At 45.8% G+C, this 17,357-nt stretch overlaps 1 protein-coding gene across 1 annotated transcript in view; it reads left to right on the top strand.

Annotated features, from left to right (window-relative positions):
* The window catches only part of RPH3A (rabphilin 3A), a 66,158-nt gene extending 54,473 nt beyond the window's left edge, over positions 1-11,685 (top strand). The window contains exons 15-21 of the mRNA XM_055549707.1: positions 758-867; positions 5,461-5,587; positions 7,583-7,639; positions 8,367-8,521; positions 9,082-9,163; positions 10,476-10,572; positions 11,555-11,685. Of these exons, the coding sequence (XP_055405682.1) occupies positions 758-867; positions 5,461-5,587; positions 7,583-7,639; positions 8,367-8,521; positions 9,082-9,163; positions 10,476-10,572; positions 11,555-11,685 (759 nt within the window). The remainder of the gene's footprint in view (positions 1-757; positions 868-5,460; positions 5,588-7,582; positions 7,640-8,366; positions 8,522-9,081; positions 9,164-10,475; positions 10,573-11,554) is intronic.
* Positions 11,686-17,357: the final 5,672 nt, after the last annotated feature.

The raw sequence follows: 17,357 nt of genomic DNA, 5'->3' as shown, positions 1-17,357 counted from the left end.
AAAGGACACACATACATGTGTGCAGGCATACACACACACCCCCACACACACTTTATCTCACTCTTTTTTGTGTTTAGATCAAGAAAAGACAGTCCCATTGCTTCTCAGCCTTTAGGCTAAGATCAAGTGAAGAAAAGACAGTCCCATCTGGCCATGGCCAAACTAGCTGGCCACTACTCCTTCTATTCCAAGTGACATTTGCTTCTCCTTGACACTCTCTCCTTTGTCCACTCCTAAATCCAAACCTGCTTTGCTAGAGAATCCAGTCAGTCATACATGTTAGTATGAATTAGGCTTGTCACCAGGTGTATTTCTAGCCTCACTCCTAGAGTAAAATAAAAAATTTTGTCCCTTCCAAGGAATTTCCAGCATGGAGGATTCTATTTGGGGAAATTGAGAGAATCGTCCCAATATCCCCAGAAATTATGTCTTCACTGCCTAGGAGTGAGTGACTCTCATTTCTGCCTCTCTGTCCTGGAAATAATCATTTTTCTCAAAGAAAGACATTGTAACTTTCTAACCTTTATGAAAAGGTCAATGAGAGGGCCTGGAGGGAGGGGTAGCCCACTGTCCAGTGTTGGTGATGCACCCTAGAGCCTGACCCGAGAACACGCACTTGGGAGAACAGAGCCCTGGACACTCCTAAGGGGAGTGGGCTCCTAAGTCACCCAGCCACTAAACGGGCCCAGGGGATGTGGCTGCAGGACTGGCTCCCCACTGAGGCAGGTGTCTGTCTGTCCATCTCTCTGGGTTCTAGTCCAACAAGCTTCGTACAAAAACCCTGCGGAACACCAGAAACCCCATCTGGAACGAAACTCTGGTCTACCATGGCATCACAGACGAGGACATGCAAAGGAAGACCCTCAGGTGCCTGCTGGGTGGGAGGGCGGAGACAGGCCATGGCTGGGCAGACAAGCACGCGTGATCCCCAGGAGCTATGCCTTAAAACATCTCAGGGTAGTTTTACTTCTAAAAGATGTTATCTATTTCAAGTAGACATTTTTGAAAGTACAGATAAGTGAAACTGTTAACATCTTGGCGTCTTGACATCTGGGTTTAGCGTGTGTATTTGTGTGTGTGTGATTGCAAAAGTATTTTTTTAAATAAAGTTAAGTATTTTTTAAAATGTTTATAAGAATGGACTATCCTATTGAATAATCAGCCAGCTTCACTTAACAACATACTGATGCCACTTCATATTCTTCTATAATGTATTAAAATGCATTAATGAGGAGGGCATGGCAACCCATTCCAGTATTCTTGCCTGGAAAATCCCATGGACAGAGGAGCCTGGCAGGCTACAGTCCATGGGGATGCAAAGAGTGGGACATGACTGAAGCCACTTAGCACTCAATAAATGAGTATATTCTTCTTGTGAAGAATTACTGAGAAAACAAAGCTGCCTTTAAATGTCCGTCCCTTCCTCAGCCTGGGTCTCTTTTTTCCTTCTGTGAGTGTGTGTATATTCATTATATACATACATGGTGGTGGTGGTTTAGTTGCTTCAGTCATGTCCAACTCTTTGCAACCCCATGGACTGTAGCCTGCCAGGCTCCTCTGTCCATGGGATTCTCCAGGCAAGAGTACTGGAGTGGGTTGCCATGCCCTCCTCCAGGGGATCTTTCTGACCCAGAGATCGAACCCACATCTCTTAGTCTCCTGCACTGGCAGACAGGGTCTTTACCTGGCGCCACCTGGGAAGCCCCATATACATACATTTAGTGTACATATATATGCAAACATCATCATTTACAGTATAAGAAATATCTTTTCAAATATATCTGGAACTTGCCTTTTTCCTTAACAATATATCTTAGGTTTGTGGCCATGAGAAGACATTTAGAGCCACCTAATTTTTTTCAGGATATTTATTTTACTTTTTAATTAGAGTATATTTGCTTTGCAATGTTGTGTTGGTCTCTGCTGTACAATAGCGTGAATCAGCTGTATGTATACATATATCGCCTCTCTCTTGAGTCTCCCTCCCACTCTCCCATCCCAGCCCTCTAGGTCATCACAGAGCACAAAGCTGAGTTCCCTGTGCTGGACAGCAGCTTCCCATTAGCTACTTATTTTACACATTTTACACATTAGATCTACCTAATTTTTAACTGTTTCAGAGTATTCCATGGCATAGATTTATCACATATTTTTAAATGCTTTATTAGTAAATATCATGAATATATATACAGGCTTCCCTGGTGGCTCAGATGGTAAAGAATCTGCGCGCAACGCGGGAGACCTGGGTTTCATCCCTGAGTTGGGAAGATCCCCTGGAGGAGGGAATGCCACCCACTCCAGTATCTTACCTGGAGAATTACATGGACAGAGGAGCCTGGCGGGCTACAGTCCATGGGGTCAGAAAGAGTCGGACATGACTGAGCAAGTAACACTTTTACAGAATATAAAAAAAACAGTCTTTCAAAAATCTTAATATTTTTTGTATTTGCTTCTGCTCTTTTTCTGGTAAAGAATTAAGCACTACAGATGCAAATTGAAGCTCCTCTTGTATACTCCATCCCCCACCTCTTTTCTTCTTCCTTCCCCAGGGCTAACCACTATTCTGAATTCTATGGGTATCATTCCCAAGCGTATCCTATGCTTCAGCTGCATAATTATGTGTCTATAAACAGTATATGATATTGTTTGGCATGTCTTAAAGTTTTATGTGACTGTTTACCACTTTATTTATCCAGTTCCCTGTGGACAGACATTTAGACAGCTTCCAGCTTTTCTCTATTATAAACGAATTTTCAGTGAACATCCTTCATGCTTCCTTGTGTTCATATGAGTATTTCCTTAGGACAGAAATCAAGGAGGAATATTTGCTGGATCATAGGATATAGGGTGTGGGTCTTTTTAATTTTACAAGACATGCAAACTCCTCTTCAAAGGGGCTGTTCCAAGTACATTCCTGTCAGCTATGAAATTTTCTTAAGCACACATTTTTATAACAGTGTAACATCCATTTAGAAAAGTGCACATGAGAAAAGTGTACAGATAGATGCATTTTCACAGAGTGAACACACTGAATTAAGAAAACAGAACAGCGCTGGACCACGGAAGCACCCTCCTCGACCCCCCCGCCCCGTGCCCCCATTCAGTGAGAACCTTTCCCCAAAGGGGGTTCACCGCCCTCATTGCTAACAGGACAGCTTCGCTTAGTCTAGTTCTGTACTTTATACAATGAAATCACACCACATCATTCTTTTATGTCTGTCTTCTTTCATTTAATACCTGTTTGTGACAGTCGCCCGAGTTGTGTGTAGTTGTAAGTTGTTCTTTCTCATTGCTATTTAGTATTCCGTTGTGTGGATATAACAGTCTCACTTATTCATTCTACTGTTAATGGGCATTTGGTTGACCTTCTGTTTGGGGTTATTACAAATAGTGCTGCTAGGAACATTGCAGTAGCTGTTTCTTGCATGCATTTCTGTCATATATACACCTGGGAGCGTAATGACTGAACCGCAGTGTATGTATACGTTTAGCTCTAGTAGAGACTGCCAGTTTTCCATAGTTTTAGCAGAAACTGTTTTTACACTCCAACAAGCAGTGTCTGGGGGTTCCAGTCGCGTCCTCATCAACACTTTTCCATGTTGGCCATTCTGGTGAGTGTGTAGGGGTGTCACATTGTGGTTTTTGCATTTCCCTGGTGAGTGAGGACAACATTATTTTCAATGTGTACTGTTAACGTTTCCAGGGTTATTTCATAATTTTCTTAAGATTTCTCCCCATTATAGAATACTTATGTTATTTCTGCTTTTTCACAATTACAAACAAAACTATAGGAAGGATCTTTAGTTATTTATTTTTGCACCTATGTCTTCAAGATAAATTCTTAGAAGTGGCATTGATAGGTCAAATATGGTGACTATTTTTAAGTTTTTGGAGACACATTGTCCTGTAGAAAGGATGGTGTTGTTCACACCCCTATTGGCTGCATGGTATGTGTACATGGGGCTCAGAAGGAGGGTGTTCTGACCCGCTAGAACTATGAACCTTGTTCAGCAATTTTTTTTTACTGGAGTATACTCGTTCAACAAATGTTGATGCCCAAGAGCAAGGTGCTGTTAGTTCCTATCTGCCTCCCATGCCTTGGTGAGGGGGAAATTCCTTCCTTCCTCTTAGTATATGTCAGGAAGAATTATCATGCCTCAACTTGTCCTTTGGGCCTCCTGAGGTACCTTTCTCATGACCAGCCAATTTTGTGTCTCTAGTGTACTTACTGCTGTACAGAATGGGTAGCAAAAGACAATACAGTGTTCTGGGATTCAGGAGCTTCAAATTCTGGTGCTGCCCCTTGTGTGATGTTTAGTTGCTCAGCTGTGTCTGACCCTTTGCGACCCCACGGACTGTAGCCTGCCAGATTCTCCAGGCAAGAATACTGGAGTGGGTTGCCATCTCTGCCCCTTAAAAGGGAAAAATTATTCAACCTTTCTGGGCCCCAGTTTCCTCTACAAAGTGGGGAACTCAGAGGTTTGGCAGAAGGGAAAGAATTAAATGAGAAGAGGTCCTAGCCTAACTTTGCAAAACATGCTGCCGAAATGGCCATTAAGCAGATGAAAAGGGGGCTGAGCTTCATTACTCACCAGGGAAATGTAAATTAATACTACAAGGAGATAGATACTATGGCCTACTCAGAAATGCAACAGTTAAAACTGACAAAATCAAAATTAGAATGAAGAACAACCAGGACCTGCATAAACTACTGGTAGGAATATAATTGAAGGAACCTCCTTGGAAAACTGTTTAGACATTTCTACTGAGGTTAAATTTGTGTGTTAACCTCAGGAGAAGCTTGGCTCAGCAATACCCAATAGAAACACATACATGTGCATACAAAAAGACATGAATGTGAATAGTCCCTTGCAGCTTCATTCATAACAACTAGAAATAGCTCAAAACCAAATGCCCATATGTAGCAACATTATTAGAGTATATTTACATGATGAAATACTATACAACCAAAACAAGGACAAATTACTATAGACATGGATGAATCTCACAGACATAATGTTGAACAAAAGAAGCCAAATGTAAAAGAATCTATAAATCTGATTTTATTTATATGCAGGTCAAAAACAAGACACGGAATCTTGCCAAGGGGACAAAATGGTAATCTTTGAGGAAGTTAGTGACTAGGAGGAATCATGAGGGTCTTCTGGCAGCTGAAATGTTTTACATCTTGATCTGAGTGGTGGTTACATGGGTGTATGCATATTCAAAATTCAGCAAGCTAAAAATTTAAGTTTGTGCATGTTACTGCTCATTAAGTTATACTGTGATCAAGAAGAAATTAAAAATACCTGGCCTAGTGTTCAATAAATAGGATGTTGTATTATTCCTGTGCACATTATACGTTCCCTACCATCATCAATCACACACAGCTCTTGGTACTCAATAGGTGCTCAGTATATGCTCTTTTTTTTTCATTCCCATCCTTTATATTGACCACAGAATCTCTGTCTGTGATGAGGACAAATTTGGCCATAATGAGTTTATTGGTGAGACCAGATTCTCCCTCAAGAAACTGAAGCCCAATCAGAGGAAGAACTTCAATATCTGTCTGGAGCGGGTGATCCCGGTGAGTGCCTATGCCCTGAGGGTTCAGTGAGGGAGAGGATGGGATAGATCTGTCAGGTGCCAGACAGGAGAGGGGCTGTGGCAGCTTTGGGGAGGAGGGTGAAGATTTCAGCTCAGAACATAAGGGTTGCCTGCTGGCTATGCCTTCTTCCAACCCTGGTTAGCATCACTTCTGAAGGGCAGTGTGGTGTGGCAGAGCGGTCTGCCTGAGTTCAAAGCCCTGCCATGTTCAAAGCCCTGCCATGTCCCTGCTCCCTGGCCTTCGCCAAGGGTCTGAACTCTTCTGGGCCTCAGTTTTTCTTGTCTATAAAATGGACGTTACAGTAGCACCTGCCTCGTAGGAGGGTTGTGTGAAAGACATAACTAAAACAACCTTGCACATAATGAGCACGCATAAATTAACTGTTGTTATTATAGAAAATAATGCTGCCTTACCCACCTGTCAGTCAAGAAGTTCATAAAGCATCGCAGAGATACACAGAAGGCAGGATAGCATAGTGCTTAAGAGCATGGGCTCTGGAGCCAGACTGGGTTTGAGTCCCAGTTTCTGCCACTTGCAGTATAGCTTGAATCCCTTGACTTAACCCCTCTGTGCTTCAGTTTTCTTATCTGCAAAATGGGAAAATATGGTACCAACTTATAGGGTCTTTTAAGGATTGATGTGAGAGTACATATAAAGCATTACAACTGCTATTTCTCACCTTTTGAGAAAGAACGAGAACCACACTGAGGCTGTTCAATTGGGCTGCACCTCAGAATCAACTGGAGATTTTAAAACCAGAGCTTTACAAAATAGATTTCATGGGAGATCTCCCTGGATATTCTGACTTAGTGAGGAAGGGTGAGACCTAGCAATCTGTATTTTTACAGATAATCCAACCCACCCAGGTTTTTTTTTTTTTTTTTTTTTTTTTAACCTCTGAGCTACCTGGGGACCAGAAAGAGGAGGGAGTTGCTAAGATATGAGTCGGTGACTCTGCTCTCAGACACCGGCCATAGCCCAGCTTTCCTGCAATGGCCAGTGTGCCTCCTCACTGGGCAGTGAGCCAGGGCCCCCATGGAGATGCCTGCAGCATCCTCCCGCCAGATGGCCAGCCTCAGGAGGGCCTCTCATGTGTGCCACACCATGTTCTATAGCACCGACAAAGCAACAAGGAAAACTTTACACCGGATGCCAGGCTCCAATAAATCGCCAGATGTGCTAGGAGGAAGCCTTTCCTCTGGGTCTTTGCCTGGTAACAGCTGGCTCTTCAGGCTTCATCTCCTTCCCCTCAGTGAGTCCAGTCGGTCAGGACAGGGCCAGGCCCCCATCTGGGTCTTCAGTTACTGGGTCTGTTCATCTTGCTCTGATGGACACAGCCAGTCCCGGAGGCACAGAGGTGGCAGGACAGGCCTGCGCTGGCCCCAGAACCCTGCTGATCTTTGCTCTTAACCCTCTCACCATTGACTCCCTTCATGTGTCCCACCAAGGACAGGGATCTTCTAAGCACTGTGCCCTTTCCTCTGGACCTCAGTTTCCTCATCTCTAAAAGGGAGAGATTGGATTTAACCAGTGCTTTTCACATTCTGTTCCCCAAAGGAGCCATGGGGGAAGAAGCATCTGGTGGACCAGATCTCAAGGCCCCTGTGCTGCTTCAACCAGAGCAGACAAAACCTTATCTGTTTTGTGGATCCGGTAGTCTGCCACTTACTGACTGGGGCAAGTGGTTTGACCACTCTGACCCTCAGTGTCATCATCTGTGAAATGGGGACATTAATACAATCTACATCATAGGCTGTTGTGCATTAACATGGTCTCTCAAATGGTTATTAATATATACACATATTAGCTGAAAGGGGGAGTGTTGGAGGGCTACTGAAGCTTGGAGGACCTCTCATCATGGCTCTGGATGCTAGTGGAGGGGAGAAGGGGGTCTCTGGTCTTTCTTGAGTAGGGCGATGAGCCCCATTGACAGTGCTATTTTTCTTTTCTATCTTTTCTATCTCCCTCCTCAAGATGAAGCGTGCTGGAACCACTGGGTCAGCCCGAGGCATGGCCCTCTATGAGGAGGAGGTGAGTGCTGAGTAAAATGGAAAAATATAGTTGAAGCCACAAACAGGGTTTGACATCTCCCTTTTCTCTCCCTCAATGGCCCGTTTCCCACTCTTTCTCCCCAAACCACCCGCCTGTTGGTTCATGATGAGAGGTGCCTTTGCCCAGGGCATTAGAACATGAGACCAGGAGCATGCTTTTCACACCTGGAGCCCCCAAGGTGGGGGAAGCCCATCCTCTTGCCCGCAGGAGACACCCTCGTGTTCCTTGGCCTTGTTTGCAGAAGCTCTTCTAGTAATTCCGCTGCACTAGGGCAATGCCACACGCCCCTTGGGAAGGCAGGCAGGTTATTTAAGCTGTGCGTCTGGCAGAGGCTCGAGTTGGGCTTCACAGCCATGCCCTTGGTCCCAGGCACTCTGCTTTTGAAAAGACTGGTTGGATGGGGGGTTCTGAGCTCAGAGTCGGGCTGGCATCAGGGTCAGGCTCAGTCTATGACCAGTGTCAGACTTAGCCTGTGACTAAGTCAGAATAAAGCCACCAGCCCCCATGTGCCAAGGACTGGGCCTGTTGCTTTCATCATTTGCTCCTCCCTGGAGGTTGGAGGGGAGTGTCTGCTGTTTGTGGTGCTGAACTGCTCTTGTGCTGGCCCAAGTCCTCCTGCTTTCCACAGACTGTCTCTTAATGATCAGCATCCACGTTCCCAGAACCCGTCCGTCCTAGACCCACACACCCTCTTCTCCTACTGCAGCAGGTGGAGCGTATTGGTGACATAGAGGAACGCGGCAAGATCCTGGTGTCCCTCATGTACAGCACACAGCAGGGAGGCCTCATCGTGGGCATCATACGCTGCGTGCACCTGGCGGCCATGGATGCCAATGGCTACTCAGACCCATTTGTCAAGCTGTGAGTCAATGCCGGGGCCTGTCAGTGGGCCCGAGAGGGGGTCCATTGCAAATGGAGAACTAGAGAGCTTCCCCAAGATCATTTTACACTGAGGCCCCGAGAGCACAAAGAACCTGCCCAAGGTCACACAGTGAGACAGATGCCCAGCTTAAGAGGTAATCAGTAGTGAAGCCCCAGACACCATCATCCAGGTTCTTAGTGATCCACTGGGAGAAAGTCCTGGCTAAGAGCACAGACTCCAGAGGCAACAGCTGGATTGAGCCCCCAGCTGTGTGACTGGAGGCACATGTTTCAACCTCTCTGGTCCCTCAGTTTCCTTATATGTAAACGGGCGGTTGTACCATCTAGGGTTTGTTGAGGATTAAATGTGCATAAGGTGCTTAGGTAATGTCTGGCACCAGGTAAATGCTCTAATGCACACTGGTCATTATTAATGTTGATTCACTTTCTGATCTGTTAATTAATTATTCTCCTGATACTAGTTGGACATTTAGGGTCATCAGGAGGCTATTCCTATTCATTAAACTTAATTCATAATAGCCTCTTATGTCTCCTCTCAGCTGGCTGAAACCAGACATGGGAAAGAAAGCCAAACACAAGACTCAAATTAAGAAGAAAACCTTGAATCCTGAATTTAATGAGGTATGGTTGTCCCATTTTTTGTCATATGCTGTAATAGTTCGTATATGTGAAGGTGGAACAAATTCCCTGCTAGAAAGTTGTAAAGCACGTTTTTTTTAGAAAAAGCTTTCTTTCATAGATCACCTTGAATTATCTAAGGAAGAAAGAATGAGTTCCTCATCACTGGAGGGAATCAAGCCCAAGACAAAGCCTATAGACTTGGAATGTCAAAGGGAAGATGCTGTGTTTGGAGAGAGAATGTCTTTACCAACTCTAATTGTGTATAATACTGATATTTGAGGAAATAAATAGGAGCAGTTGTCCCCCTTACCAGCCACCCGGTTGGCACTGCCCTCTCCCTCTCCCTCAACTCCCAGACCCAGCCAATGCATCCAGCCCTGCTAAAGCCACTCTCCAGATACCCATTTAAGGTGTTCCTTCCTCTGTATTCGCACTGCGACTTGTCAGGGACCTAAATCCTCAACTCGTGGGCACTAGGTTACAGTCCAGCCAGGTAGCTGGTAGATGAAGCTGTTAAAGTGGTGATTTAGAAAAAAAGAATTATTAATAAATAAAGAATAAAGTAGTGATGTAGAAAAAACTGCTAACATGCAAAATTGGTTTTCACCATCTCTTATAAAATGGAAAAGGGAAACCACAGTACAGTATATTCATATGGTATTTCTATAATTTAATATTTGAATATTTCATATGATATGAAATTCAAATTAATATTCACATTGTTTTTTTAAGTCATACACCAATATGGTCACACATGGGGAACGTTGACCGTGGTCATTCTTGGGTAGATAGAGTATAAGTTTGGTTTTGGGTTTTTGTAGGGGGGCCAGGGTTGCTTCCGTGTTTGTTTTAAAAGTGAACATGAGTGAATTTTATGATTGGGCAGAAGAGTTATTGAAAAAATCAGGTTATCTGAAAACATAAACACCTAAACCTCAACTACCTTTAATCTCTGAATGATGAAGAGGGAGGAAAACCACTTCAGAAGCTATCGGAACGTAAGGACTGAGTTCATGTCTGTCTACCTTCAAGGAAATGTGACCAGAATCAGCCTTCTTAGAAAAACCCCACCGGTCTTCCCAACTTCAAGCAGAGTCATTGAAAAGAGAATTATAGGGCCTGGGGGGCTTTGTTATACAGAGTGTTTGTTGAAAGGGGATTATCAGGCCTGGGGTAAAGACCCCCTTGATTCCAAATAACCAATACAAGGGCCTCCCCTTGGTCCATGCACCTTCGGACTCAGCCTCTTAGCTCCTGATGCTGAAGGCTCAGAGAACCCTGTCACTCACATACCTTCCTCTGCTGCATCTAGGAATTTTTCTATGACATCAAACACAGTGACCTGGCGAAGAAGTCACTGGACATCTCAGTCTGGGACTATGACATCGGCAAGTCCAATGATTACATTGGTGAGTGCTCCCAGCTCCCAGGCAAAATGCTATCCTCTATCCTCCCAGGAGAAGAGAGCCTTACCCAGGGATGCAGAGGTTTGAGGACCCTGCTTTACTCTGGCACTTACTTTGTCCAAATGCAAAGTCAGGACCCAGGGTCCTCATTTGGGTCCAATTTGGGTTACGAAGCTGGGAAGATTGGATCATGATTTGTTATTTGCTGAACAAATCACCTCCAGTGGAATAAACAATTGCAGAGGAGAGGAGTGTGTGGCCTCTGCAGAGAATAGGGTGCAGAGGACGTCTCCTTAGTCTATTGGCAAGTCCAGGATGAAGGTTCTATCGTTCCCAGTCCCCTCCAAATAATGAGGAAGTACCATCATTACCTGTGAAGCAGGGAGGGAATTCCAGACAATGGATACAGCTCCAGCAAAGGAGTGCAGGCGGGATTGAGCAGGGTGATGAAACAGACTCCTTGGAAATGCATGATGAGTCCCCAGAAGTAGTGAGAGAGAATTTCAGTGAGCAGAGTGGTGATTTTAAAAAGGTCTTTAGGGACTTCCCTGGTGGTCCAGAGATTAAGAATTCTCTGGATTCACCTCCCAATGCAGAGAATGTGGGTTTGATCCCTGGTCAGGGAGCTAGGATCCCACATGCTAAAAACATTAAACAGGAGCAATATTATAACATAGTCAATAAAGACTTTAAAAAAATAAAGAAGGTCTTGAAAAATAGACAGTGTAGTTATGACTTGATGCCACAGCAGGGAGCCGTTGAGGGTTCTTAAGCAGAGAGTCTGTCGGCAAAGAAAATCAGTGGTAATAATAACATCACAACCACAACTTCCAGGAGAAAGGATGGATCCCAAGTGGCTGGCTGGGTGGGTGGTCACTGCTTGGTGGCAGGTTTTCCCCCAACTAGACGTTTGGGTCTAGAATGAGATTCCTGTGCATTCCTCCACTCTGACCACCTGCCCCTGTCTTCCCCTCTTGTCCTCCAGGAGGCTGCCAGCTGGGGATCTCAGCCAAGGGAGAGCGCTTAAAACACTGGTACGAGTGTCTGAAAAACAAGGACAAGAAGATCGAACGCTGGCACCAGCTACAGAACGAGAACCACGTGTCGAGCGATTAGGATGGTCCCCAGGTCCATGCCCCGACCTTGTGCCCCTCACCCCCACCCCCAGCCTGCCCCAGTTGCCCGTTACATTCTCATCTCTCTTCTTGACACCTTCCCCACCCATCCCTCATGGAGCCTGCCTTTGAGGTTTCCCCTGCACCACGGACATTGCCACCAATAACCTCCACTCTCCGCGATGCTGCGATGCGGGCTCTGAATCCAGCCTGTCTCAGATCCCTCCAGGATGGAGCCATAGGGATGAGGAGAGTTTCACCAGGAGGTTGTTAATTTAACAACCTCTCAGCCCGGGTGAATTACAGAGGCTCTTCATCATTTAGGACTGTTTTTAGACCCTTCTGGCCTTGGACACACCTAACATCCATCCGCCTATACCCTCAGCTGTCAGCAGAGCCAGACAAGGTCATGAGGATGAGCCCTGGGACAGAAATGGAGCACCCCAGCTCCCCCTCACCACCTCTTCACATCATGCACTCAATTGCCACAAAACAGACCCCCGTGTTTAAACTCTCCAGTGACTAGGAACACACTTCCCAGCTCTAGATGCATCAAGAAATGACCTTGCAGAATACCCCAAGGGACTGGGTAGCCCCCTCTTTCAAGATGTTCCCTATTTGCTTCCTAGCAGACACTAGCCCCCATTCTGTACCACCCCTCTCCCACTTCTCCTTCTTCCTTTCGCCCGATGCCACATTCATCATTTTCTTCTCACCCCCTTATCTCTTCTCTCCGCCCCTACCTCTCGCCCCTTCTTCTTTCCCCTTCTCTGAGGGGATAGAATAGCAAAAGCAAAAACGTATATCTTAACACAGGCTCACCTCCTCGCCTCCTCTCACCAGCCTAACGAGCAAATGCTGAGAAACTGGCAAAATCCTGAACTACCACTTAGGTCCCTGCTTCTGTAACCACTTCTCCCCTTGGCAGAGCCGGGTGTACTTGGACCTTGGGCCGCTCGCTAGCACTGCCCCGGGTGCATGGCAGCATCCAGCAAGCTGTGTAGATGCTCCGCTCAGAGGGCCTTTCTCAGCCCCTGACCTCCCCAAGTGGGCGCAGAAGGTGTTCAAACCAGAGCCCTGGTTTCCAGGGGGCCTCTCTATAGAAGCCACCAGTCTCCTTCCTTTGCTCTTAGTTAAATGAACACATGACCCATTCCCCTCACTCTCTCTCTCTCTCTCTGACTGTCTGTATCCTGTCTCTAACTCAGAATCATCTCTGGTCTCTCTGTCTCTCTCTGTCTCTTTATCTCTTGCACCCTGTTCATTGTGTTGGGAGAATAAAACACCATCGTGCACATAAAGCGTTAGAAAGTGACCGATCCTGACACCAAAGGCTTTTGTTCCATCCTGGATTGTTCAGCCTTTCTAAAATTTTTTTAATTGTTTTAAAGGAGGAAAAGGCAATGAGGTCAAACTTTATAAGATTTGAGTCCAGGTCATCTCCAGTGCCCTGCGAGAAAGGCTGGATTTTTACCCCCCATTTCCAGTAAGTCTTCCTCCATGAAAATCACCCCATTCTCTCCCAAACCCCACCATTATCTACAGAAGTAGCCAGATGGACACTACTCTCTCACTGTCTCCAAACGCACACCTGTTAACCTTCCCTTTCAGGGCCTTCCACCCCCAGCTCCCTTGACAAGTCATTGGAAGGCACTGATTTCTTGCCTTGAATAACCATTTTCTAGATGCCAGGCACCTCGCCTTCTCTACAATGGCCAGCAGCTTCCTGGCTGCCATCTTCCCTGCTGACCCTCTGTCTCCCCAGGGGCTCCCTTGGTGCCCATTCTCAGCCCACCCCCTTCTCACAGTTCGCCCTTAGGAGAAAGCATGCTGGCTGTGTCGCCCAGGCCTAACGCTGGTATTGGCGCTGGACTCAGCATGCGGCTAGCTCGCAGTGCCTCGGTCCAGGCGCGCCCCCTCCCTGACAGATGTAAGCACCTCCCTGCCTAGAACACACACACACACACACACACACACACGCCCTCTGGTGCATGCAGAACTACCCATCGCCTTTCTTTGTGATGATGTAGCCAAAAATAAAGTAGGAATATCCAGGAAAACCGGTGGCCTGGGTTTTTGTCCTCTCTGGTTTCTGGAAGCTTTCTCTTCCTGCCGACATGCATGATGCCTACTCAGATAGTCAGTATTTAATGAGCATCTATTGTGTTGCAGCCACTGGGGTTACAACAGTGAACAAGGCAGATGTGGTCCCCGAGCCCACGAAGTGTGCTTTCTGGTGGATTTCATCTTGGAAAGGTAGGCTCCAGCCAACTTGGCTGAGCTCACACCCTCCTGGAAGAATGCTTTTTGCTGGTGTCCACTCAATAAGAAGGGGACATCCTCCTCTTCTCCTACCTAGCCCAGCCTTGGGGGAAAACCCCTAGTGGCTGTAGAATCAGATAATGTCAAGGCTGAAAGAGACCACAGAGTTGAGCCAGAGTCTAGTTCAGTGAACTCACTCATCTGACAGATGAATAACCCAAAGTCCGGAGAAGGGAATGGCACACCCAGGGTCTCATGGCTGCAATTCCAGGAAAGGAGCTAGATCAGTAGACTCTGCCTGCACTGCTCTTAATGCACCAATCCAAAACGGCAACTCACCAAATACCTCCTTTGTATTCTAGCACTTTCCATCCTGTGGTGAGCCTTTTCAGAGAGGATCCCTCAGTTGAGATTCTCAATGGTCCTGAATGTGAGCTAGTAAGTAAGCTAACTTTTCAGAAGGATTTGGAAACTCTCTGCAAGTGCAATCTTTCAGCTTACACCAAAAGTGCTTAAGCAGCTCATCAGGAAGGTTGGTTACCTCTCAGAAGGAGCTGACAATTCCATCCAAGGGAAACTTCTCTTCATGCCAAGTTTGAGGCAGTTTCCTTTTCTCATCCCCAAAAGGGTGGTTTTCGAGGTTGGGGACAGAAGCTGGCATATTAGAATCACCTGGGGAGGTTCTTCTTTTTTTCAAACTTCTGTGTTTGCCCTGCCACCTTCTCTGCTCCTTTCACACTCTGCTACGCCCTGGGGACGGGAGGTATGTTTGAAAACATTTCCCGGTTGATGGCTTGGTCTTCCCACCTCCATCATGACTTTGCAAACCTCTGCCCTAAAAGTCCATCATTTTGCCTCCAATCCCGTCAGCTGCCACCAGGTGGAGAGAGGTGCCCATTAGAGCCACCGAGCTCTCTCGGGAAGGGCGGGAGACCCGAGTTACCACGCTCCTTCCTGTGCTCATGGTGCACCACTAGACGCTACTGCTGAGCAAGACTGAAGGCAGGAGGGGAAGGGACCACAGAGGATGAGATGGCTGGATGGCATCACCAACTCGATGGACGTGAGTTTGAGCAAGCTCCACTTTCCTGATGGACAGGGAAGCCTGGCATGCTGCAGTCCACGGGGTCGCAAAGAGTCAGACATGACTGAGTGACTGAACTGACTCACTTCCCGCAGAACCTACGAGCAGCATCTATGTCCTGCAACACAGCACTCTACACCCAGCATCCACCGTCAGTCAGTCCTGAGCAGCTGAAAAGAAGAAGCCTAATTTCCACCTCTAAAATGGTTCATCTCCTTACCTGGGTATGGGGACACCCTTAATGGGCTGAGATGAATACATATGAGGAAAGTTTTCATATATATCAGTACACCTAACTTGGCTAATTTTCTTTTTCCCCACTGAAACCAAATATATCAAAGAGGGGATGCTGTGTCCTGAAAATCACCTGACCAGGAAAGCACACCAGCTATTTAATCCTCTCAGTGTGACATTCAGATCCTGACTGTCACTTCCTAGCTGTGGAACCTAAACTCTCTGAGTCTCAGTTTCCTCATCTGGAAAATGGGGACAATAATAAAGACCTCAAATAGGTGAGACCAAGTTGTCAAGGTCTGGTCTCCCCTCTGGGTTGACAAAGGTGAAGGTCAAGGGGCTGGTGGCTCCTGGTGAAAGCTGGGCACAAGCCAAGTGGGTTAAACACCCAGGGTCTGAAACCCCCTGGGCTGGCCCCACCTCAGCTCAGTCAGATTTGCCAGGGGCCTTTCCTGATAAGGTTAATTAATAATAATAATCCAAGCACCATGGAAACAGAAATGGCTGTCCATGCTCGTAACAGGTGTAATATTTTCCTTGGCTCTGGCCCAAATTTGCTTCTTGAGCTTGAGCAAGTGTCTTCCTACTATGGGTCTTCAATTCTGTAGGCAGGACATCAGAGTGTCCTGATTCTCTCACTGGGTTCCCCAAGCCCACAAATGTGCCTTCATTTCCCAGTCATTCAAAGAAGACCTAGACCATATCATTGAAGGCAGACCCCCTGACCGAAATCCTGTATAATCTGTCTCACATAAAACACACGAGAATGAGCCATCTATGATTTCCTGTGCCTGTTTCTTTAAAGGAAACAAGAACATAAAGCCATTTGCAAAGGCATAAGGGCCTAATTCCGGATTTTTCCGATTATGCCCTCAGTTCTTTCACAATTGTCTCACTCACACTTAACTCTATGCGATGTTTTAGGGAACTTGGCTTTATTACATCTTGCCAAAGAATTCAGTGCTGGTTTTCTAAGGACAGGTCTCTTTTGCACTAGGGGCATCACCGACTCAATGGATATGAGTTTGAGCAAACTCCAGGAGATAGTGAAGGACAGGGAAACCTGGCGTGCTGCAGTCCCTGGGGCTGCAAAGAGTCAGACATGACTTAGCGACTGAACAACAACAAGGATCTGTTTACATATACTTTTTCAAAAGTATATATTTCATTAATATGTATGATTGCCCCAAAGTCATTTGGGAGCAAACAGAATCTCTGATAAACATATATTCCAAATGGATGTATAGAGTGTCACATAGTTGGATACCCGTCCCTTTTATGGTTCCAAATATCTTAGGCATGTCAATATGTTACACAGAAGAAGTGGGGAGTGTCAATTAATTGATGAGCTGGTTAAGACAAGGGTGATTCAGAAAGGTAGCTAATTGTCACTTACAGACCACCCGACAGCCAAATACACGTTTCTCAAGCTCACATGGGACATTCACCAAGAAAGACCACTGTTGAGCCCACAGGATGCACCTAAACAGATTCAAAAGAACAGACAGCATAAAGTATAGAATTAAACAAGAAATGAGGAAAAGAAAGATACTTGGAGAATTCCAGCATCTTTGGAGATTAACACATGGGTCCAAAACTCTAAAAGACGGAAAAATTATTTTGCACTCAAGGAAAGGAAAAAAAAATAACCAATTAAGATCTTGAGATGTGACGAAAGCAGCACTTAGAGGAAAACTTTTAGCACTGAATGCATATATTAGAAGAGGAGAAACATCTAAACTCAGAGAGAGATGAGCTGGTGGAGCAAGAGGTAAAAACATTCTGGGTGATTTCGTAATTGGTGGAGATAAGACATGATTTTGGCAAAGTCATAAAATGTACAACATAGAGTAAACTTTGAGCTTTGTTTAATAATAACATGTCAATATCAGTTCATCTTACCACACCAAAGTCAAAAATAGGGGAAATGATGGGGACATAAGTGAACTCTGTTCAGTTCAGTTCAGTCGCTCAGTTGTGTCTGACTCTTTGCAACCCCATGAACCACAGCACGCCAGGCCTCCCTGTCCATCACCAACTCCTGGAGTTGACCCAAACTCATGTCCATTGAGTTGGTGATGCCATCCAACCAT

This window comes from Bubalus kerabau, chromosome 16, assembly GCF_029407905.1.
Source record: "Bubalus kerabau isolate K-KA32 ecotype Philippines breed swamp buffalo chromosome 16, PCC_UOA_SB_1v2, whole genome shotgun sequence".
NCBI lineage: Eukaryota > Metazoa > Chordata > Mammalia > Artiodactyla > Bovidae > Bubalus > Bubalus kerabau.
Note: the sequence above shows the minus strand (reverse complement) of the source record. Positions and strands in the feature narration are given on the sequence as shown.